Source organism: Plutella xylostella, chromosome Z, assembly GCF_932276165.1.
Source record: "Plutella xylostella chromosome Z, ilPluXylo3.1, whole genome shotgun sequence".
Taxonomy (NCBI): Eukaryota; Metazoa; Arthropoda; class Insecta; order Lepidoptera; family Plutellidae; genus Plutella; species Plutella xylostella.
In genome coordinates this window covers 12,558,033-12,582,099 of record NC_064012.1, presented here as the reverse complement: position 1 = coordinate 12,582,099, position 24,067 = coordinate 12,558,033, and the positions used below count along the sequence as shown (strand labels likewise).

Below are 24,067 nucleotides of genomic sequence, written 5' to 3'. Positions count from 1 at the left end.
CTGTTACTCTTTCACGCCAAAACTACTGAACGGATTTGAATGAAATTTGGTATACATATGGTCTAGACCCTGGGAAAGAACATAGGTAGGTAGGGTAGGAACGTACTTTTTATCCCGGTATTCCCACGGGAAAACTTTAAAGGCGAAGCGAAGCGCGCCGGAACAGCTAGTAAAATATATACCTATTTCTCAATTTTGCAAATACAAAAAAAAAATACACGTTATGGCAAAATAAAAGTATTCAAACTTTGTTGTACAAAAAAATTAAGTAGGTCCTATTTATCATTGCTTTCTGTACATAATGTTGCAATAGTGGTAATAGTAGTGGCAGTAGTACTCAGGGCTTCACTCGAAACAACTTTTGTTCTACGTGTTTTTGAAATTCGCGTTTTTTTCTCATATAACTTCACCTGTCTAGCAAATTTTGTGTGGAAAATCATTTTTTTTAGAATTTCATGTTGTTTAAAAAGACCTGCCTGAGTCATAGTAATGGTAATGAGGAGCGGTGGTAGTACAGTCGGGTAAGCGCCCGCTTCTCACGCCAGAGATGCAGGTTCGAATCCCGGCGCTGAAATGTAACAATGAGTTCTTTTAACTTAAGTACAATGTATACCATCGCTCTTACGGTGAAGGAAAACATCGTGAGGAAACCTGCATATCTAGATCTACCACATCCAGATATGTAAACCCACCAACCCGCAGTGGTCTGGTCCGTCACCCGGACCAGCATGGTGGGAATTGGTTCAAGCTTAGGAAGGCAGTTTAGACCTTGGGGATATGCACAAAGGTTCCATTCCACTCGAGAGAGCCAGGTGCAGGTACTAACACCCCCACAGTGAACAGAACAGATCTGCCTGAGTCACTCTCTCTTTCGGCTTAATATACCCTTTTTACAGCCAAATATTTTACGCAGTTGAAGTTTTTCTTAATAAGTGTTGCAAATGAACGGAAAACTTTCAAATCAAGCTTTTATTTATTTTGATCTCTGGTCAGGGAAAATTTCTGAAATGGTCAGGGAAAGTCAGGGAAAAGTCAGGGAATTTTTTGGAGGATTCTGAGTGGACACCCTGACAACTGTCATATCACCAAAATACATTCGTACCTACATTGCAATCGAATTATCCTTTATTCGAATAATAGGTGACTTTGAGACCATCGACACCTATGCGCGACATGATAGATTAGAAGTGATGTCTCATGAATTACCTAAAATTATGGTCACCAAAAATAGAAAGAGATGGAGGGCTCCGTGCTGACTATCTCTGTCGGCTCGTTTTTTTGGTGCAGTGCGCATTCCTGTTGTATTATTACTTCCATGACTTTAATTGATGTGTGCTGCCATCTTCACGTTGAGGTCGGAAACTTTTCGGAACAGATAAGTTTGTGGCACTGTACCTAGTGTTTGATAATAATGACAGGTTTAACATAATTATTATGAGGTACGTTACAAAATAATATCTTATTAAATAACAACTTTAATCTTATTAGTAAGTTTAAAGTTATTATTTATTATTATTATCTATATTGTTAGAATTTGTTTGGTGTTGCATCACCCTGTATAGCCCTGCTATTGATCGTAGTCAAAAAAAATATCGAGTAATGCTGTATGTTTAAAAAAAAACACGGTTTTCAAAGTCATAAAAGGTAATCGTATTTTTTTATAAACAACTTTGACTCTACATACTGTAAAAAAATATACCACGCAAACCTGGCACCTTATTTGAAAAGATTGCTCATTTAATGCAGTTTCCAAAATGGTATGAAACGTTGCTATTGTTTCAATTAACAAAAAAGTTATTGCTATTTTAGTACAAAACGACCTGGATGTAAAATTGTTTGAAGGAAATTTATCTGACTGATTTTATTAAGGGTAGGTCATGTTGGAATGAGTTAAAGTAAAATAGTTGGTGGGGTCAGCCGTGGCAACATAGATGACGCAAAAATAGCTAAGGAAAAACTTACCAAACTCTTATAAAACATATTTTGCGACAGTTTGCGACTAATTTGAAGGCGCCCTTACATAGCTATTCGTTTTGACATAATGACCTTAAACTTCAGTTTCAATTCCAAAATTCAATGCCAAGGTCAATAAAAAAAGTACACATGCATCAGCACCACACTCATGGGAGTCATGAGGCCACATTGTCTGGTACCTACCGAGATTTTGGCTACTCAAAGTACCTACCTAATCCACTGTAGACATTTCATTTTAATCCATATCACATATGGATATATGATATACATGATTTGATACACAACTATCTTTTAAGAATACAGAACAGGTGCATGTTATGCTCTAACATAAGTCACACGTATTCACAGCACAGCACAACATAAAACGAGATAAGAAACAAGGCTTAGTAATCAAAGGATAGAATTTAACCTTTTCCCTTTTAATTATTATAAAAAACCCGACTGCACGCTAAAAAGATGAAAACAAGTACCAATGTTAATGGAAAGTATCGTAGGCGGGGACCAGCAGAGGGTTCACCATTTAGGTGAATGTTACTTAGAAAATGGCCTTGTGTGGCGGTTAAGTTGGTCCCCGTCTGCGATACTTTCCATTAACATTGTTTTCATCTTTTTAGCGTGCAGTCTGGTTTTTTGTTTGTTTATAATTATATTTTTTTATTTGTAACTTTTTAGTTGTTTTTATTTTAGTTGTTTTTATCGTAAACGCCACACATTTCTATATACTCTCATAGAAGGTGTCAGTTGTGGGATAATTATTGTATACCTCTAAGGTTCAGTTATGTTACATTATTACTTCTGTTTCAGGATTATCAAACTCTCGAGAAGGAAAAGGGTGACGACACACCTTTACATGAGTATTTGCGTCACATCGAAAACAATTATGGTTTATATAAACCGTCATGTTCTTGCACGACTTACTACCAACATAATACATGGAAATCGACTAACGATTATGATTTAATGCCTAGAAGAACTTGCTATTTTAAAGGTTTGTTTGAAATATTAAGTAGCCCCTTTTTCAGTAATACTTATTTGTTTGGGGTGTAAGGGTTCTAAACATCCGAATGAACCAATTGCCAACCTAACCTGCCCGTGGTGCACCCTGCTAAATAACAGACGAGGCTCTGGCGACCGGATGATGGCGGTATAACCATCCAAAAACAGCTACACTAAATCCCATAGGCCGGCGATGGGCAGCAGCATCACCAGTACAAAAAGTGTAGCCCTGCGATCATCAACCCGCATTGCCAAGCGTGGTGATTATAGCAAAAACCTCCATGGAGTAACACCCAAAGCCCCGTCCCCCAGTTCCCGACAGCCCCACTATTCCTGACTACGGCAGCGGTCTAGGTAACGGTAGGGCGTGGGGTGCGAAGAATCCTCGGGCTACGAATGGCTGCCACCAACGACTACAACTGGCTACATACAACGCACGTACACTGAGAGAGGACGAGAAGATGGTAGAACTCGAGGTAGAGCTTAGCAAAATAAAATGGGACATCTTAGGGCTATCAGAAGTCCGTAGAGAGGGCGAGGACACGATGACCCTGGAGTCCGGCCACATGCTCTACCATCGCGAGGGCGACCAACTGTCCCAAGGTGGCGTAGGATTTCTCTTCGACAAGACCCTTGTCAACAACGTAGTGGAGATCAGCAGTGTGTCGAATCGGGTAGCGTACCTAGTACTAAAACTAACCGAGAGGTATTCCTTGAAGGTCGTACAGGTATATGCACCAACCTCGGCAAACTCTTAACACAAAAGTCGAAGCAGCATACGAAGATATCTCTAGAGCTATCAAGTGTTCTGCTAAGACCCAATACACCGTTGTGATGGGGGACTTCAACGCCAAAGTGGGAGTACAAGAATGCGACGAATCGAGGGTAGGACCTCATCAGTTTTTGGCAATCAGGCTTTGGTAGCAGAAACCAGAGAGGGCAAATGCTTGTTGACTTCCTCGAAAGGGAGGGGCTGTACTTGATGAATTCTTTCTTTGAGAAACAGCCCCAGAGGAAGTGGACATGGGCAAGCCCCGATGGTAGGACGAAAAAAGAAATCGACTTCATTATGACTGACAAGCGGCACATATTCAGAGATGTCTCAGTGATCAATAGGTTTAAAACTGGGAGTGATCACCGACTTCTCCGAGGCACTCTGAATATCAACTTCAAGCTGGAGAGGAGACGTCTGGTGAAGTCGACCCTTCGTCCCACACTGCACCAAATTACAGCTGGCAACACCAGCTTCCAGAGAGAACTAGAGCCCATTCGAATCGCTGGAAACCACTACAGATATTGACGCGGATACAATCCAAATATTGAAGGCTCTTCGTGAGGTGGGCCACGGACATTTTAGCATGAGAAGCAAAAGCAAAGAGTCCAAACTTTCAAGCGAGACACTCGAGTTTATGAGGCAGAGACGCGAATTTCCGTCGGCGGGCGACACTTCGTCAGAACTAGGGGCACTCAACAAGCGTATAAAGAAGCTGATACGAAGAGATCTCCGTCGCTCCAACACACGTGTTAATTACTGTTAGGCTTCCTATACATCTATTAACGTATTTTTCTGAAGCAAGGAAAACCGCTGTTTCGCTAAACAATTCGTATATTAATAAAGAGTGACAAAAAATAACAAAACGTAAAAAACATAAATCCAAAGAAAATAGAAAAAAGTATAAAACAATAAGGATATCAAAATAAGGAGTTGCATGGCCAACTTCAAGCTGGAAGCTTGACCAGCTTTTTAATGGGTCTCTTTAAGACCCCGGCAGAGGTCTTGACGACCGCAACCCTTATCACCCCATCTCTTCTGGGGTATAATGCATCAACTAGGCCTCTTGGCCAGCTTCCCCTGGGTAGGTTCCCATCTGCAACTATCACAGGGTCTCCAACTTTCCACTTGACTTCAGTCCCGCCACCCCTTCTGGGAGCCAGAGTTGGCAAATACTCCGTCAGCCAACGTTTCCAGAAGAAGTCAGCTAGTCGAACTGTTCTACGCCAGCCCTGACGGCCATGCAGGTCTGCATCGGAGACAGATCCTGGACTTGGGGAACCCGAAGACGAGCCGAGTATGAAACTAAAAGGTGTTAAAGCTTCAGGCGCTTCATGATCCGCTGATACATGGGTCAGTGGCCTCGAATTTACTAGGGCCTCCGCCTCGGCCAAGAGTGTTGCGAGGACCTCGTCTGATGGTGAACGTTCCTTAAGTGTCACCTTCAGGGCTGACGTTACACTTATCACGAGTCTTTCCCACGCTTCGCCCATAAATGGCGAGGCGGGGGGATAAACTTCCACTCGATTTTTTCATTCGCAGCAAAATCTGTTACAGCTTCTGAGTACAAACTCTTCAATGTTCTGTTCGCGCCGACGAATGCTGTGCCGTTGTCTGACCATATTTCGCTGGGCGTGCCGCGACGAGCTGTGAAGCGCCGCAATGCCATTAGGGCTGCGGCCTGCGTCAGTTGACAGGCTGTGAACCACTTCCAAGTGTACGGCTCGGCATACAAGGAATGTGAACAGAGCAACGTATCTTTTTTCGTTTCTTCGACCCAGCCTTACTGTAATTGGTCCAAAATAGTCCAGCCCGACAAAGGTGAACGGTCTGCGATGATGTGCAAGCCTGGCCTCCGGTAGATTACCCATGGGTGGTTCAACAGGAAAAATTCCATACTCGACAATACTGGCAATTATGTGCGACTGACCGGACGGTGCTTCTCAAATGGATGATCCACTATTTTTGCCTTAGCTCATTGACCACCGTCTCCGTGTTCGCGTGTGCCGCTCGTTCATGGTGATGCTGTATAAGCAGACGCACTGCTGGGTATTTTCCGTCCAGTATTATTGGGGGCGTCAGGTCCACGTCGGGGGTAGCTCTAGTTCGAGTTGATAGTCGAAGTACTCCATCGTCGTCTATCATTGGTGACAGATTAAATAACTTACTCGTTGTATGGATCGGTTGCTGTTCGGAGAAGATGAAGTTCGTTTCCATAACTCTCTCTTTGGCTCTTTCTTAGAATATGGACCTCTGCCGTTATCAAATTACTAGCAGTAATAGACTCTAACTGATTAGTTTGGACCCCCCTTTTGGCTAAACAGCGTTGATGTAATAATGATATGTAATGATGTGCACGTGCTGTTGTGCGCTACCAGCCTAAGCCATGAACTGAAACGATCGGGGTTGGTGAGGGTGATTCTGAATTGATATCGTTATTGATGAAACAGACTTGAAGTCGATCTACTGCTTTTACTTCTTCACTACCTGATGATGAAAGTAAAATGGGAGATGGTTCAGATGGCCAATCTGATGACAGCAGGAATGATGGCCCGGATATCCATAGAGAATTTTGCGATATTGAGCTGCATTTAGTGCGAGTGGCATCGTCAGCTACATTTAATTCGCCTGGGACCCAATGCCATTCACTAACGTCTGAAGATTCAAGAATCTCTCCAACTCGATTTGCTACAAATGGCTTAAAACTGCGTGGATTCCCACGTCAAAGCCAACCCAGTACGATCATACTGTCCATCCAAAAGTTGCGCCTTATTGGCTTGTATCTGTGAGCATCAATCACTGAGGTGGCCAGACGCGAAGCAATGAGTGCTCCTTGGAGTTCCAGACGTGGAATTGATGATGGTTTCAACGGAGCTACGCGTGATTTGCTACTCACAATGACGAGTTTTACGCTTTGATCGACGAATATTATACGCCAATAGGCCACAGCTGCATAAGCCAGCTCGCTTGCGTCTGAGAAAACGTGAAGCTCGCGGTGTAAGATTTCCACCTCACACGAACCGTACCACCGAGGAATTCTTAAACTAGAGGTTGTTACAAGATCCTCAACCCATTGATGCCAAGTGTTGGCTTCGGCTCGTGAGAGCTTTTCTACAAAAACTACTCTTAACTGTCCTGGCTTGTTGGGGTTGACTACACCGAAGTGGGGTAAGTACCAGCGCCTAAGATTAAGAGGAGCATTCACAAAGCAAATACAAAGTAGAGCTGCCATATTTCGTTTTCTGTATAGGATGAGATGAAGCCACTAATCGGGGTTGAAGGCTGAGGTGCGCGACGCTAACTCCATCTTAGCGTCAATTCACACGTACCACAACCACACCACGTCGCAGCGACATAATGTGGTCAAGCTGTGGTTACGTGTGAATTGTGTGACAGTGGCTTTTTGCAGTTGCGTTGTGGCAGCGACAAAATATCGATGTGGTTGCGTTGTCGCTGTCATTGCGATGTGGTAACCACGTCGTCGTGTGCAGTTTTATACGGAGAACAGGTTGCCGCGGTGCCGCCGCTGCGTGCCGGCGTTGCCGTTGCGATGTGGTTGCGATGTGGTTGCGATGTGGTCGTATTACACAGGTGGTCGATAACAACGGCAAAATGTGGCACGTGTGAATTGGATTATTCATTGTCAATACAAAATATACGCCCGACCACACCGTGTGGTTGTGGCTGTGGTGTGGTTGTGGTACGTCTGAATTGACCCTTAGTTCGAGTAGATGTACTTTTATGTAAAGCTCAGGTTAACGCCATCTAAGATCGAGTAGAAAAAGTAGCCTCGGTTTTTATACATTGCGTAGCTCATATGATATCTGAAGGCCAAAGAAGAATAAATGACGTAATGTATTTCAAATTTATTTGCCATTGCGAACTGGTAGACTGGGACAGACTAAGGCATAATATAAAACTAGAGGTCGCGTTGTGGCGCGGGCTGCAAGCAGCCGCGCGGTGCTTTGATGCTTTTGGTTCGGTTTCAGCAGGGTATTGACTTGAACATAATCGTAGCAACTCTTTCTTGCGTTTTGTTACGACTTAAAAACTGTGATCACTGTGATTTTTTTTAATTAAAGGGGTACTGACGATTTTGTTTGACGTGGGAAACAGTTTTCAGTATGATTTTCAGTTTCAGCAGGGACTATTGACTTGAATATATCATAGCAAATCATTCTTGCTTTTTGTTATGCCTTAAAACTATTTTCACTATGATTTTCACTTTAACAGGCGTACTGATGATTTTTGTTTTAGGTGGGATACGGTTTTCAGTATGAATTTTGGTGAGATACGGTTATTCACTTGACTAAAACGTATCGAATATTTTATGGGGTTTAGTTTTCCCTTGAAATGGGTATTGACTTTGTTTGCCATAATACAAGGGATATTTCTGGCATGGCTTTACACAAAAAATCGCCACAGGAATGTTTATATTTGCCTTGAAAACTATTTTCATTGTGAATTACTCTCTCTCGTCTCACAAAAATACGGTAGAGAAACTGGTCATTGTATTATTGTTTCGTAAACTTTACTTACTTACTTTCGTTAACTTATCGAGCCGACATAGTTTTGTGTATAAATATTGGGTTCTTTAACACCTCATAAAAAATCTGAGTCACCTCCATTTGCGCGTTTTCCTAGCTTCTCGATTTACTCTGTCCTGAAGAGAAACTTTTTCATAGCAACGAAATTTACAGGCTTTTTTTATTCATTCATTTCTTATGTGGGTTTGCTGTTTAAAAGACACAGCAAGTAGGATAAAGTGCGTTTTTAACATTATAGAACTATACTTTACTTAAATTTAATCCATAATTGGTTGCATACGTATTATGGAACTATAAACGCGCCCAAACTTACACTTTGTCTTTCTTTTTTATTCATTCAAGATATTTCTTGAATTTGGCTTTAAGTACATGAAAAAACTCCACAGGAATGTTAATAATTGCCTTGAAAACTTTTTTCATTATGAATTACGGATTGTCTCACACAAATACGGATATGTTTCGGTTTCGTAAACTTTACCTAGTATTGAGATGACATCGTTTTGTGTATAAATATTGGGTTCTTTAACACCTCATAAATCAGCTGAGTCACCTCCATTCGCGCGTTTTTCTAGCGTCTCTATTATTAGTTTACTCTGTCCTGAAAAGAAACTTTTTCATAGCAACGAAATTTACAGTCTTTTTTTATTCATTAGTTTCTTATGTGGGTTTGCTGTTTAAGACACAGTAAGTAGGATAAAGTGCATTTTTTTACATTATAGAACTATGTTTTACTAAAATTTAATTCATAATTGGTTGCATACGTATTATGGAACTATGAACGCGGCCAAACTTACACTTTGTCTTTCAAGTTATTTCTTAGCCACAATCGGCTCTCAGGTTATATAGTTGTGTTGACGAGGGTTTGAGTAGTGTTGCCTCGCTTCGCTCGGCTCTCTAGGGTTTGCAGTATGGTGGTTCGCATTGTTTTGCCTCGCTTCGCTCGGCTCCTCTTTAACGGTTAGGTTATATAGGCGCTCGGCTCTTCAGTGGTTGTGGTATGATGTTTTGAAATGTTTTGCCTCGTTACGCTCGGCTCTCCAAGGTTTGTGGTATGGTTTGGATTGTTTGGATTGTTTTGCCTCGCTGCGCTCGGCTCCTCTCCAGGTCTCGGAATGGTAGTCTCGGTTGTTTTGCCTCGCTTCGCTCGGCTCTTCGGGTTTTCGGATGTTGGTTTCAGTAGTTTTGCCTCGCCCCGCTCGGCTCTCTAGGTTTTGGATTGATGGTTTAGGTTGTTTTGCCTCGCTTCGCTCGGCTTTCCACTTCTTAAACGGGACTTTTCCCGTAGTTTTTCTTTATTGATATTGATAATTATGATTTCTTTCCTTTATGGCAGGGTTACTTGTCGGATGCCTCGCTGCGCTCGGCTGGTTTTATTTTGGTATAGTTTGTAGAAGGACTATGGCCTCGCTGCGCTCGGCACTTACACTGTGGTAAAGTTTATTTACATTTTGTATATTTTTAGGGAAAATATTTTTTCTCTAAAAGTGGGGAATTTTTATTTTAAAAAATAATTCTTTGTATTTATCTTAACAAATGCGCCATATACCACAAATCTGTCTGACCACTTCAAAGGGGTGAAATTGCTAATGTTGGTAATTTTATCTACGTTTTTAGGGAAATTTTATTTTTTTCCTAACAAGTGGGGAGTTTTTATTAACTCCTCCAGCGTTTCCGCCATAATAACTATGTCATCAGCAAATCGTAGATGAGAGATATATTTGCCATTGACGTTAATGCCCAGTATTTTCCACTCTACAAGCTTAAAAACATCTTCCAGTGCACAGGTGAACCGTTTCGGAGAAATAACATCTCCCTGTCTCACGCCCCTTTGCAACTGGATCGGTTTTGTGGTATGTTCGTGTTATCGAACTGACATTGTGGCAGCATTGTCCATACATCTCAACACCTCGATATAGCGATAGTCTATATGGCACCGCTGAAGGGATTGAAGCATCGCCCAGAGCTCAATAGAATCAAAAGCTTTCTCATAGTCCACAAACGCTAGACATAAAGGTAGATTATACTCCTCGGTCTTCTGTATAACCTGCCGAAGCTTGTGTATATGATCTATGGATATGATGGATATCCTTTTCGGAACCCGGCTTGTTCGGGCGGCTGGAAGTCGCCGAGTCTTTGCTCGTAATAACTCTCGAAAACAACTTGTACACCTGGCTGAGAAGTGCAATGGGTCTATAATTCTTCAATAGGGCTTTGTTGCCTTTCTTAAAGAACAAAGTCACTACACTTCTGCTCCATGCCTCTAAGCTTGTGCCTTCGAATATGACGAAATTAAACAGCCTCCGAAGTGCTTTATTGTTTTTAGCTGTTTGAGAGCTATACTAATCTCGTCTAGACTGACGTCCGGGATATCTTCGGTATATTGTCGGGTGAGTGGCTCTCGGCTGTCATGAGCACCGCTGGTAATAGGGTTTTGTGTTGTGGTGCATAACTGTTCGTAGAATCTCTCAATTTCTCCCAGAATTTCGGTAACTGATGAAACGGTGTTGCCACTGTCGGTCTTCAGTTGGGTCAACAGAGTCCGCTGAACAGATCGATCTCTAGCAAAGACTTTGGTTAATGATACGCGTGACGGTTTTTGTCCGATCATCAAAGGAATAGGCTACTTGACCCTTTTTTAAAGAAGGTCTCATATGATTGATAATTGCTCTATTAGATCAAAAAAAATACTCTCATGCTTTTTGGGACCTAGAAAATCGTCGCATAGGTTGGTACCAACGGTATAGCCCCACTTGGAGAGATTGTCCTTGGAGCATCCTACCTCTGCTCGCAACCGATTTAGAGTCTTCCAAATGAGCCAACCAGCCAGTCTGTTACCGGGAGCAAGATTTCCTCAAGAGGTAGGAAAGGATACTGGGGCTGTTTTTCCTCCCTGTCTTTCGTTTTGTGGGTTTTCATCCGTTAAGGACACCTCACTATTTAGAAACGCTTTGCGGTTCTTAAGGCGGGAAGGTGCGGCGAGTGATGTGAGTGAAGTGGATGTCTGGAGTCGCATTCTTGTTTGGATTTCTCAACAGAACATGCCACTTTTCGCCGTACGCTAGGGGGTGCTATCCCAGTCAGAGAGTAGACTTTGTAGAGCGGTGTCGGTTTGAGGCATCCCGTTACTATACGAACTGTGTCGTTAAGGGCAACATCTACTTCTTTAGCATGCGCGGACCTTGCCCATATGGGGCAGGCAAATTTGGCTGAGAAGCAGAGTGCTAGGCTACTTGTTCGTAGAACTTGCGTAGAGGCACCCCAGCTGGTAGAAATAAGCCGTCGCAGAAGGTTGTTTCGGGAGCTGACTTTCTTCTTGGTGTTTTGGCAGTGGGGTTTGTATGTACGTGAGGGATCTATCCAGGATCACTCCGAGGTATTTTGGTGACGAGCAGTGCTGGATTTTTACCCCTTCCCATGTTATGTCCAGCTCTCGATTTGCCTGGTTGGTTGCGTAGCGTAGGTGGAAAAGCACACGACTGAGTTTTGGATGGGTTTGCCTCAAAGCGTTTTGACTGTAGTAGTCACCCAGCTTCCGCAAAGCTGCAGTCAACGTGCCTTTGCAACCACCGGTGTCGTTTTGGTGGTGTCAAGAGATCCGGACCTTCAGTACTTTAGTAAATATATTTCCTAACCGACTTTCAAAGTGTGACTAAATAATCACTACATAGGATAAAACAGTCTCCTTGTACGCTTAAAGATTTAAAACTACGCAAAGGATTTTGATGGGGTTTTTTAGAGTAATAATGATTCAAGAGTACCTACCTAAGGGTTATGTACAATAACATCACAGTTTGTTCTGTAGTGTATTTAGCATCAGTAATTGCACGGTCGAACCCGTGCGAAACCGGGTCGCTAGTTAAATATAATTATATTTTTTCGATTTCAGGCTATTGGAGACGATATACCGGTGTCCTTAAAAAGGGCCGTTATGTAGGTTTGACGACGGGGAGTAAGCAATATTATACAAGATTAGCAAGATTGGGTAGAGGTGCCGCAAATTTAACAGGAAGAGTCTTAGGTTTTTTCTATTTGGGGTTTCTGTCACCATTAATAACTGTTCCTGTAAATGCTATATTTATCTGGGAAGATTTCTACTTCAATTATTTTAAAAGATTCGTGGATATTTATTATTACCACGGATATGCTGAAAACTGGAAAGCTTATGCACTGGCCTACAATAAATGGTTTTATTCATGTTTTTCATTGGTACGTAGTCCATGAAGCTCATTCTGACGGCACCCAACCAAATTCAGCACCACCGTAAACTCGTACAATAATAAATATTTGATAATTATAAGGCTGTAATACAACTTTTCAACTTTTCTGTTCAAGCGAAAAGTTGTTGTTAGTTTGTTTTTTTAAGTACAACATTGATGCTTTATTTGATTTGCTGCCGTTAGAATCGCTTGTTATGAGCAGTTTGGAACTAGGAAAATATGCAAGGAAATTGTATGATTTCACCGTGATAAAAACATTCACCGGCACATCAACTCACTAAATTGTACCAAAATAATATATTTTTTATTTTTTTTCAGTTTGTCTGTTTTATTCTGTTCTGCATGATATTTTTGTGTCTTCCGGATAGTGACATGCAAATAACGGAATCACAAGCTGTGGAACACCATGTGAAACATTATGCATCCGGTCAGACAACCGCTGCTGCCGTAGCCGCTACAAAGAAAGAATAATGAAAATAACATTTCAAAACACTTGTACTTTAACTTTGCTTTAATATAAGCTACTAAGCAATTTCATAGATAGCTCTATTATTTTATTACTAAATGTAAATTGTGAATAAATCTCAAATAACCTTTATTTTATTTTTACTCAACCAGTCAGTAAAGCAAACCTAATTGCTTAGGTAACACTCTTCACCCTGACTAAACTTTTCTGATCTCAATTTTTTTCTTAGTTACGCTTAATATATTATCCTAACTAATATTATAAATGTGAAAGTAACTGTGTCTTTCTGTCTGTCTGTCTGTCTTTCACGCCAAAACTAATGAACGGATTTGAATGAAACAAACACATATGACTAGACCCTGAGAAAGAACATAGGCTACTTTTTATCCCGGAATTCCCACGGGAAAACTTTTTACGGCGAAGCGAAGCTCGCGGGCACAGCTAGTAATAAATAAAACATTTGCATAGTTACACAATTATTATTTAATTTAATCATCATCATTGAAATACCTTTTGACTTGGACTGAACATTAGCTTATAACCATGTTTACAGTACGTGTGCGTATACTTATGTCATTTCGTAAGTAGTTGCAAGTTACAAGCGTCACCCAGCCATTTATGAAGTAAAATTACTTTTAGAATTCGTGTTCGTTGGTACCAGGTTATTAAATAATTGTAAGTACCTATACGACGATAAACTAAATAAGTGTGAAATATAAATACAATCCTCTTGTATTTTTTAAAAATATTCTACCAACATCGTTAAAATATTTTATATTTTTTCTGGATCACGGCCTACGTATACTCGTACTAACAAAAATATTCCTAATTCCTTCGATTTAGACCATTTAAGTCTGCCGTTAAAACATCGTGGCAGCGGCAGGGAGGTTTTTTTAAATTTTGCTATGTTTTTAATGTTAAATTCCCTCCGTAGCATCATACCAGAATCGCAGAATACTAGATTCTGAGCATACCATAATCGCATGAAATAGGAAAACAGCAGATTTTGTTTTTAATTTTGTATCGGTTCTTAGTAAGGGTATCCAATCCAGTCTTTGCAGGCACAATCCCACTGATATTTCGTTCCTCATTGTCACAATATTTTTCAAGATAAAAACAAGCATTCATTCTTATTTTCACGCCGAGAAGACCCGAGAACACCCGAGACGCAAGATGATAATGTTCTCGTCTGTGTGTGATGAGTTTCTCATGTTCTCGTTCTCTCGCTCGGGTGTTCTCCGATCGATGTAGGTCTTTTGGCCCGAGACAAAGGGATTTCACGGGCAAGAAAGAGAATGAGATCACATTATCAATCGTTCTCGCGCTAATGCACACAAAGGTATAACATCTGCCGGATAGCCACAAGAACACAAGGAGACCCCGCTGAGTGTGTATGGTTTACCGAGAACGCGAGAAGTCTCGACGAACCTCTCGCCGAGACCTCTCTATGCGTGCGTCTGGATTAGGCATAATCAATTGAAAAAGCGTTTTGGTTTTGGTGAGATTTTAGTGTTAATACGTCGGTGCCGCCCTTCAATAGCATTCGTTGTTCGATTTTTCTCGCCATAGCAGAAAAAAAATTGGCAGTTATTTTGTTGATCCATTGCGTAACAAATTGAATTATAAAAATACTTGAAAAATAGATGATTCTGCAGTTTCACAAATCGTTAAAAAAACCTTAAATAATGCCAAAATTTTGCAAAGTCGGATGACGCGACTTTCCAGTTGGCTAGTGCACAAGGAGGATACGTAGGTGCGTAAGGTTCAAAAAGGTTAACGTTGTTGTGGAGATATCTAAATAAACACACAAAGGCGTGAAGCATAATATTTTAGGATGCTGATTTATGCTATCTTTACTTCTGGTGTTTTCCTAGTCTGGTTCCATGCCAGTCTAGTATGCTCAGAATCTGGTACTCTGCGAATCTGGTATGATGCTACGGGGAAGTTAAATTTACATAAGAGTTTCTTGAACTAACGGGACTAGACGAGCACTACCGTTTCAACGCATAGTCCTATTGGGACATGCCATTAATGTTTGTCGTAACATCCTAACACGCGTCGGTGGTGCCCAAATTGTCTTTAGGATAGTCGGCAACTCGGCAACTTAAACTTCGGTTTAGTTTACTCTTTGCAACACACACAATGTACACACTTTACTTATCAAAACAAAGTAATATGTTTGTATTATGTTGCAAACATTAGTTACTGATGGAAAAAAATGATACTTAATTATTTTTAATAATCTGGCTATGAATATTCCGGGAACACGTAGCCCGTAAAAACAAAACAATAGTACACAAAGTACAAACGTCCAATTACATTGGTGGGCAGATTTAAAAAGTGGAAAAAATAAAGTAGCAGAATATAATAAATATGTCTTAGATATACGATAATATAGGCGTTTTGGTCACACGGAAAATAGAACATAATGGTGAAACATAATAAGTAAGTACTTAAATATGCAGGTATAAGTAAATCTAAGATTTTAAAAAATGAGAATACTTAGTCATTTTTTAAGTCTAATAACTAATTTTGGCATTATCTTTGGCAAACAATTATTATAAAGCTGTAGAATATTTTATAAGAACAATACTTACTTAATACAATTTCACTACTATCCTTACACATGTTTGCTTCTAATAAATATAATCCTAATGTAACTATTTTATAGTTTAAATTCAATTAAGTAACTTTTGTAACAATCTAACTAGGTAACTTCATTTTATGTACATAATATTTCAAATGTAATACATTATTTAATCAATTTATTTTGGGGTCTTTATATTACATTATATACTTAAATACGCCTAAACTTTGTCGAACGAGTTTACATGTCGCAGTCAGATTGTACATTACAAATAGCTGCTATTAAAATTGTACAATCCGATTACGACATACAAATGCTATTCATAATATATTTATATAGAAATATGTTTTTTCTTAATAAGTATTGTGTTATCTTGCCAAAAATGACAACACATGAACGCACATAAAACTATACAGAAACACATTGCTAAGTTTAAACTTGGCATAAACTATTAATTATTAAGTAAATAATAAACATAAATGATAGATCTATTAAAAATAACAATATCATAAGTACATTATTAATATTTAATTTTAACTAGCATAATATACATAGGTAAAATTGATTGAATCTATGCCAATATTTTGGCACTATGTATATTACATAACATACATTATCATCCCGCATTTATTGCATGCGTACATATCGTATGCAAATAACACAACATCTATTGGTGTTACTCACTTTTAATTCGATGTTTTTAAAAGATATTTATGCTTTTACAGTATAACTCAAGCTTCCCTTCACGTTTTTTTCCAAACGTCGAACACTATATTACTTTCTCTTTTAAGCTAATAAACATTACGAACAACAAAGCAATATTAGCATAATAATGTGTTTTTTTAAACTAAGTATAATTTTGATGGATGACGTGTTCGTCGATACATTTGAAGCGCTAGTGATTGGGCCACCATGGTCGCCTTTAGATGGACTAGGACTAGGACCGCATACCACACACTACCCGCGCAACGCTACATTACCCTGGCAAAGATAGTTGTTGCTAAGTATCATTAAGAAACACATAGAGGTTTCTTCACATAAGATATGCGAAGCAAATGGTTCTAAACTTCGTAGTATCCGTTTCTTAATATTATACATATGTACAATCGTACTATATCCATATAATACGTATAGACGTGTTTTTGAAGCATCTTAAGGCGGTTTATGGTTTGACTGGGCAGTGGAAGGTGGTTGTACCATTATTCGCACCTGACCAGCTGGTCCAACCATGATCTTCACCTGAAAACACAATAATAGGTTAAGTAACTATTTTGTCTGAGGATGTTATTATAATATATTTTATCAGGTCCGAACATTGAGTATGAATGGTCTGAAGACGAAATAGACGGACGTTCCCCTCTGCCGCGGTAGTGGGCCAGAAAGGCCCACCGATTTATAAAAAACTAGTTGCAGTCTCAATTTTCACTAGACTCAATCTAGTTGGCAAAGCGTTCGTTTCATAGATAATGATTTGTTCACATACTAAAATGACAGCGTTATTTCATAGAATATTCGGATTTCCGGATTTGGTCACAGATTTGATCTCCTTCGGTCATGGTTTATTGTTATTAGCCGTTAGCAACCAATGTCAAAAAAATGCAATAGTGATGTACCGGTATGCAGATAATATTGATTTATCGACAAAAGGAAGACATAAGTAGTTGGGAAGCGTCCGTAGTCGAGTGGGCTTCAGTGATGGCTGGGGTTAAGCAACAAATGACACGGTCAGCTATTGGATGGGTGACATGATGGGTTCAAATGGTTGTCTTTTCTGGTCGCTTCCGTGCTTCGGATGGACGGCACGTTAAGCCGTGGGTCCCGGTTTCTGCTTCGGCAGGGCGGCTTGAAAACATCTGACAGTCGGGTTGCCCACTTACATTCAACATACCACTTGCATCGTACTCATCAAAAACAGCGATACGGCTTGCGACCTATCACGTGAGTACAAATGTAGTACCAAAAAACTACTAGGTATATGTGCGTCATTTATTTTTTACTTAAGTATTCGTTTTAAGGATAGTTATTTAAATAAAGGCTTCGTTTAATAATCTTTCATAATTTAACTAATTTAAAATTAGTATTTCCAACCCATATTCTCGAATTCATCGATAACACTTATCGATAATTGTTACATCCATTGGCAAGAAAAATGAAAACACTGTTGTTCATTATTAAATGTCACTTCACGTAACCCTTATTGCTGGGAATTAAAACTCATAATGGCTTGTCAAATGGGACATAATTTCCCCCTGCAAAAATTGGCAGACTTTTTTTATCAAGAAAGATCGCTATGACGCTTCCCGAGGGTACACCCGAGTCCGCGTTGTTCTATAGGTCCGAAGGATGGTATTTAAAAACAAAATAATCGATCTAGTATCTATTTTGTCGGAGGATATTCTATTTTATCAGGTCCGAAGCCTGGTATTACCTAGTCGCCTTGTCAGACATTCATTGCGTAGTAGACAGGGTTTGGGGGCGGTGCGACGGGGGAGGTGGCGGTCTGGGCGGTCGCCGGAGCGCCCTCCGGAGCCCCGCGCGCCCGCGACGGCGACCCTGGGGCCGGCTGGTACAGCGGAGGAGCCACCTGTGTGCAGTTTTTGGAATAATGTGGTGAATAGGGGACAGTAATCTTACTACATGAATATCATGATATTAGCCTGTATTCATAGAAATATAGAGGAAGGATGGGAATCCGCCTGAAGGCAATGATTTCAAAAGGAAGGATACGCCCTTCAGAACGTTTTGTCAAAAGAAAATGGCACCCTTATGAACGGTAGGGCCTGTCCTTACGCTAGTAATATATAAGTCAATGCCTGAAGGGGTATGTTTGTTATGAATGTTTTGAATAATTTTATATTGACAGTAACGGTTATTTACGGACAGTTATTTTCTTCATTAATGTGTGTGGTTTACTTATAGCCGAAATCGATATAAATGGGGATAGTGGGACTAAAATTCATAAAAACAGCATTCCCGCTATCTCCATGGGGAATGGGGATGGGGATAATGGGAGCGACCGAAATTTACTGGCATTACAAAATTTTACCCTGCATATTAAGTATAAAAGAAGCACGACTATAAGTAGCCTTGCACGTGTTAATTAAAATTCTAAAAGAGATTCATTGATATCGATTCTGAAGGCACACGGTGTTATTCATAAAAAGTTATGGGAGACCTATAGGCCTGCTATAAGCAAATGTCAAAAAAAGTTTATTCATAAACGATCAATAGCTCTAAAGAACTCTCCAAGTGATTCATAAAACCTTGATATGTTAAAGTAGGCTGGACCCTACTATACACCTTCCGTAAATCTCCTATTGTACAAAAACATGACGGACGGTCAACAGCTGTTCTGTTTTATTTTCAATTTGACATTTGTTGTGAAGTTAATATTTGCCAAGGATATATAGCAGGACTGAGTACCTACTCGGAACCCAAAAGCGAGCCGAGCAGGAGGTGTAGTAAAGAGGCCGTTTGTCCCTTTCTAATAAGGTGACCAAAAAAATTGTGTTACGTGGGACTTTGGGGACTTGTTGTAACTAATAATATATTAAGGGTAAGAAGGGAACTAGCGTTGATGTCATATTTATTTAGATTATTAAATGGTAGAACATCAAACTCTGCAATATTGGGTAGGATTAGTTTAAATGTCCCGGACAGGTACGTGGAGCGGCGGCGGCGGCCGCGGCTGCTGGCGGAGCCGGCGGCGAGGACCAACCTGCTGCGGGAGGCCCCCCTCACCCGCGCCCTGCTCGCGCTTAACATTGTAGCGGAGGGGTTGGATTTGTTTCACTGTTCTCTGGTCGAATTCAATAGGAATTGTTCATACGTGCTGTGTTATGTTATGAATAATAAGATATAGGGTTTAATTTTAACTAAAAACTGTTTGCTTGCCTATCGCATTGGAGTAGCTGTAATGATAGGTTTAAGTTATTAAATAAATAAATAAATAAATAAATATTATTGTGATCAAAAATTGGGACCCAAAAAAAAAAAACTATATAGGTACCTAGATAATTTATGGATAATTCTACTAAACAATCTTTACCATACGTCGTCAAAATCTCGTCACACTTCGGAGTTGCATAGACGGGATGCTTAGATAGCAAATGCGATTGTTTTGCGATTGTCAAGGACGGCGATAGTTTAGTTGATCATGATTCATGACAAATTCAAATAAAATACATTTATTTATTGAATTAGTTTTTATTATTCCGTAATTCTATCGTACGGAATAAAATAATAATAAAAAACGTAATGAACTTTTATACATATTTACATACAATTTTATATACATATAAAAAACAGGGATTACACGGCGGTGGTTTAGGAAAAAAATATTTATTCAGACGGTATTGCGCCGGCTTTCAATAACAATCGGGAGTTTGCTGTATAGAAGTCTTCTGTTTTGAAGTGAAGGCTACATACAATGGAATTTTTTGTTATGTTTGTGTCACCGGGACAACATCTAGGCATATTTTATTCTGATTTTCATTATTCGGAAATCTGTCAAAGAAATATAAATTATAATTAATCATATCATAGCACATTGAAACACCGCAAAACGTATCCTTTTTAAGGTCACATACCTGTACCCACCATAACATAATACACCACCTAATCCCACAATGCCGCATGGTTACCCTATTTGTTTTAAATTTAATATTACATTTTTCGACTTATACCTGTGAAATGAAATTCCGCTTCCACCATACGATTCACTTTTACTAAACTGTACACAGCACTTTTTAACCATTTCTTCAACGTAACTTACTAAATTACAAAAAATAACTAGGTATCACGACATAACGCCTAAATTCAAAACTTCAAAACAAACCGCCATATGACAGATGAAAGGGTTGGCATGAGGTACTAAAAAGAATACTACCTAGTGTTTGATAATAATTTCAGGTTTAACATAATTATTATGAGGTACGTTACAAAATAATGATGTCGATTCTGAAGGCAAAAATTCTAATTTTAACGCTGTGAAACAAAAAAAAAATGCTAGTATAAAATGAGATTTCAGGGAACAGTCATAGAGTCGAATTTAAAACAAAGAATTTAAGGTTTTGACAGCATTAAAATTAAAATTTCCGCCTTTAGAATCGACATCAATATCTTATTAAATAACAACTTTAATCTTATTAGTAAGTTTAAAGTTATTATTTAATTATAAGTTAAGCTTAGAGTTCGTATGATAATCATTGTTTGAAATAAAAATCTAACATTTTCAATTCAAATCAAATATTTTCTACCAACTATCCCGTTTTTTAAAGGCTGGCAGGCGTTGGAAAGGGATAAACGGCCTCTATTCTAGCTATCTCGCTCGGCTCGTTTTTCATCTTAAAACGTTGATAGCCGAATTGAATCTTATTACAACAGCTTACGATGTGTTTATGATATGTTAGTTGCTATGGTAACTTTTTTTTTTCTTTTGTGGTTATTGGCTTGGCCACTGGGCCTTTAAGCCAACGTAAACTTTTTTGAATGCCGTGCCGTTGCTAACACAGATAGTAGAGATTGATACATGAATGAAAGTTTTCGCTATAGTTATTGAAGGTTTACGAAACTATTATGAATAGAGATTTTTATGAAACCTCAAATAGGCTTAAAGTGTTTTTTATGAATAAGACCGACAAATTTTTGTGCTTTCAAACTATAAATTATGCCGGAGAGAAAAAAGAGGTTCACAGAGTCAAATTTTAAACAAGCAGAATTCAAGGTTTTGACAGCACTAAAATTATAATTTTGGTCAATCCCTTCTTTTACTGTGTACCCTTCATGTAATTACCTTTTCAGAGTAGCAGATCATTTGTTTCCCCCCACCTGGCTGGGCGGCTGGTACTGATCGATACCTCGCCGGCGCAGGACACAGATTCTGAAAAAAACGCACACTTTGTTAAAACACAGTACAAGTCTCCTAATCCATTTTGTAGCAAGGACTCGTTGTGTTGCTTTCTATTACCGTACCTATTTAGACTACCGACACTATTTTTGATCAAATTCTACAGTACAAGCACATTTTTGCTTTTTGGCTTTTGATGTCTCCCGATCTTAACATCATTACATTAGTTTGACCACGAGGAAAAAGTATTCCACTAAAGTTTGTTATACTTAGGGCCAAATTCACGGGTAACATAGAAATCTAAGTTCCATTAAACTATGATTTCTTTAAACACGTTTACTCATTTCGTCTAAACGCGGTTAGAGCAACCTGAAATTCATCGGTGCGTTTAGTTAATGCGTCGCGCCGTATATACTTTTTGCGTATTTTGATTTCGAGCAATGAGGTAACAAAACGTTTTGACACATTATAAAATAAAAAAATAATTTATATGTCGTTGTCAGTTAGTTTTTATTTGCTCAGTGGTTTGTTTACAAGGACTTTGTATAGACTTTGTCTTAGTTATTTAGGTTTTAATTGCTTATAATAAAAAAAACATCATAAAATATTATAATCAGCTGCTTTTATTTCTTATATCCAGTACTCATCATAAATGCTTCTTTATACGAAACCTTACGGCAAAGTCTTTGTCGTCAAGAGAGTCGAATTGCTCTTCTCTCTCACGTATCCACCTAGGTCTACGGCTTCCCTCGTCTTCAAAGGCTAATTCCAATGCTCTCCACATAATAAAAGTAATAATTCAAGCATTTCTATAAAAAAATTAACTTTTTCATTGTTATTAGACCGAAGTTAGTTTGACGTTTGACAATGACAGCTTTCTATAACTGCGTTTAGCAACGCTAAGGCCGTGGCCACAGCTATCAGCGGTGCGGGATGAGGTGCGGCGTGAGGGGCGGCGGGCGGTGCGGATTGCGGTGGTATGCCACAGCACACATTTGTTTTGGTCGCGCGTTGGCTATTCCGTCCACTTGATGCCGCCGCGCGCGCCGCTTTGAGCTGTGGCCGCCTCGATACTCTCTATAGTAGTTTGCAATAGAATCCAACAATCATGTAAACAAACCAAATTGTCACGATTACTCCGTAATCACATACATTTTCGATCAATTTATGAACATAGTCTGATTTCAACGAACGCACCATTGTTTTCACATTATCTTCAACACGATTTAACTTGTATTTATAAGTTAAATTTGTTAAAACATTTGCAACGTAAAAATTTCGAAGTATTTGACAAGCTGTCATCTTAGTTTTTTACTCATCGAACTCTATAAGTCATTGAAAAGTTAGTGTTGTTCGTAATCTGAAGTTATCTTTTATTTTTAATTTAATAAATTATTTTAATTTAATATTATTTGAATACAATTAAAAAAAATTCAAGAGCTTAATATAATTAACCAAAACGAAAAAAGGAAGAGGAAGAAATGAAAAAGCTCGACGGCATTTTTGACACGGCAAGCGATGACATAGTGGTTCCATTTATAATTACAGTCACCGGCGACACTTCTGATAGTGATGATGACGAAGACGAAGATTTAAATTTGTTTTAATAAACACTTTTTTTTATATATAATCAGTTTTATTTTATAGTCTATGGCTTATATATTTAATCTAATTAGAACACTATGACATCACTATGGGCATAAACAATACGCTGTCAATGTCAGTCCGCCATATTTGTTTACATGATTGTTGGATTCTATTGCAAACGACTATAGTACATTTGTTTCGCTCGCACACCGCGCCGCCCGCCGCCGCCGCGCACCGCGCCAGTCAACCCGCGCCGCTATAATGTGGCAAGTTACTTGGCGACCCTCCTTGCGGGGTGAAAGAAGTGGCGGGGGCGAGGTAGCACGACATGCTACACACGTAGAAAAGTGTGCCCGGATTAATCTCGCGATAGCTTGTAACTATTTCTGACGTAAGTAAAATTTTATTCTATGAGTGTTCCCGTAAATGTCATATTTAGCTTAAAATTTATAGTTTGACAGCATTAAAATTTGGATGTTTACCTTCAGAATATCTACCAATTTGAATTTATTTATGTAAAAGTGTTTTATTTTATAAATCAATTTCCATGTCACTTTCATGTTCACTCTCTGTTTGAACTTGTTGATCGTCGTCGTCATCCTCATCTTCATAATCGTTTTCATTAACTTCAATTATAAATCTAAGACAAAAACCAAAAAACATTATACCTAGTTTGAAGTATGAGAAGTAGAGTACGCCAGTCATATTAGTTCAGTGTACACCTATAATATTTTATGTTTAATTTACATTAAATTATAAATAAACAATAACATACCTGTCCAATACATCGTCAAATACTCTATCAGATTTATAATATTCGTCTTAATTTTTTATGACATGGTCGTCACAATTTCTCCACTTTTCAGGCGAATAATTAGAGAAAAGCAACTCTAAGTCTTTTATCTCTTTATCTAAGTTAGAGTCAATCGACGTTCTTGCGATCTCGCCTTTCACGTACCGCCACACAAGTTCAATAGGATTTAATTCCGGGTGGTATGGGGGTAGGCGAAGCACGATATGACCATTTTCTTTCAAAATTTCATCAATTTTGTAATTTTTCTCTGTGTTTTGCT

The 24,067-nt window shown here is 39.1% G+C and overlaps 2 protein-coding genes and 1 long non-coding RNA gene across 5 annotated transcripts in view; 1 reads left to right on the top strand and 2 right to left on the bottom strand.

Moving 5' to 3' along the window:
- Nucleotides 1-13,104, top strand: part of LOC105380640 (anoctamin-6) — a 99,146-nt gene extending 86,042 nt beyond the window's left edge. Inside the window, exons 20-22 of one of the 2 annotated variants that reach the window (XM_011550232.3) lie at nucleotides 2,779-2,962; nucleotides 12,176-12,495; nucleotides 12,825-13,104. In XM_011550232.3, coding sequence (XP_011548534.2) covers nucleotides 2,779-2,962; nucleotides 12,176-12,495; nucleotides 12,825-12,977 — 657 coding nt within the window. In that variant the 3' untranslated portion in view covers nucleotides 12,978-13,104. The remainder of the gene's footprint in view (nucleotides 1-2,778; nucleotides 2,963-12,175; nucleotides 12,496-12,824) is intronic. The other variant, XM_038121799.2, reaches the window with a different exon arrangement.
- A 333-nt stretch (nucleotides 13,105-13,437) lies between these two features.
- Nucleotides 13,438-24,067, bottom strand: part of LOC105380641 — a 100,748-nt gene continuing 90,118 nt past the window's right edge. For both annotated transcript variants that reach the window (XM_038121844.2, XM_038121843.2), the window contains exons 16-18: nucleotides 21,354-21,440; nucleotides 17,988-18,143; nucleotides 13,438-16,798 (exon numbers count right to left, since the gene is read on the bottom strand). In XM_038121844.2, the coding sequence (XP_037977772.2) occupies nucleotides 18,000-18,143; nucleotides 21,354-21,440 (231 nt within the window). In that variant the 3' untranslated portion in view covers nucleotides 13,438-16,798; nucleotides 17,988-17,999. The remainder of the gene's footprint in view (nucleotides 16,799-17,987; nucleotides 18,144-21,353; nucleotides 21,441-24,067) is intronic.
- On the bottom strand, nucleotides 19,366-20,731 carry LOC125491161. The gene is made up of 2 exons (XR_007268162.1): nucleotides 20,245-20,731; nucleotides 19,366-20,065 (listed from the first exon to the last, which is right to left on the bottom strand). It is a non-coding gene; the product is annotated as an uncharacterized LOC125491161 (long non-coding RNA).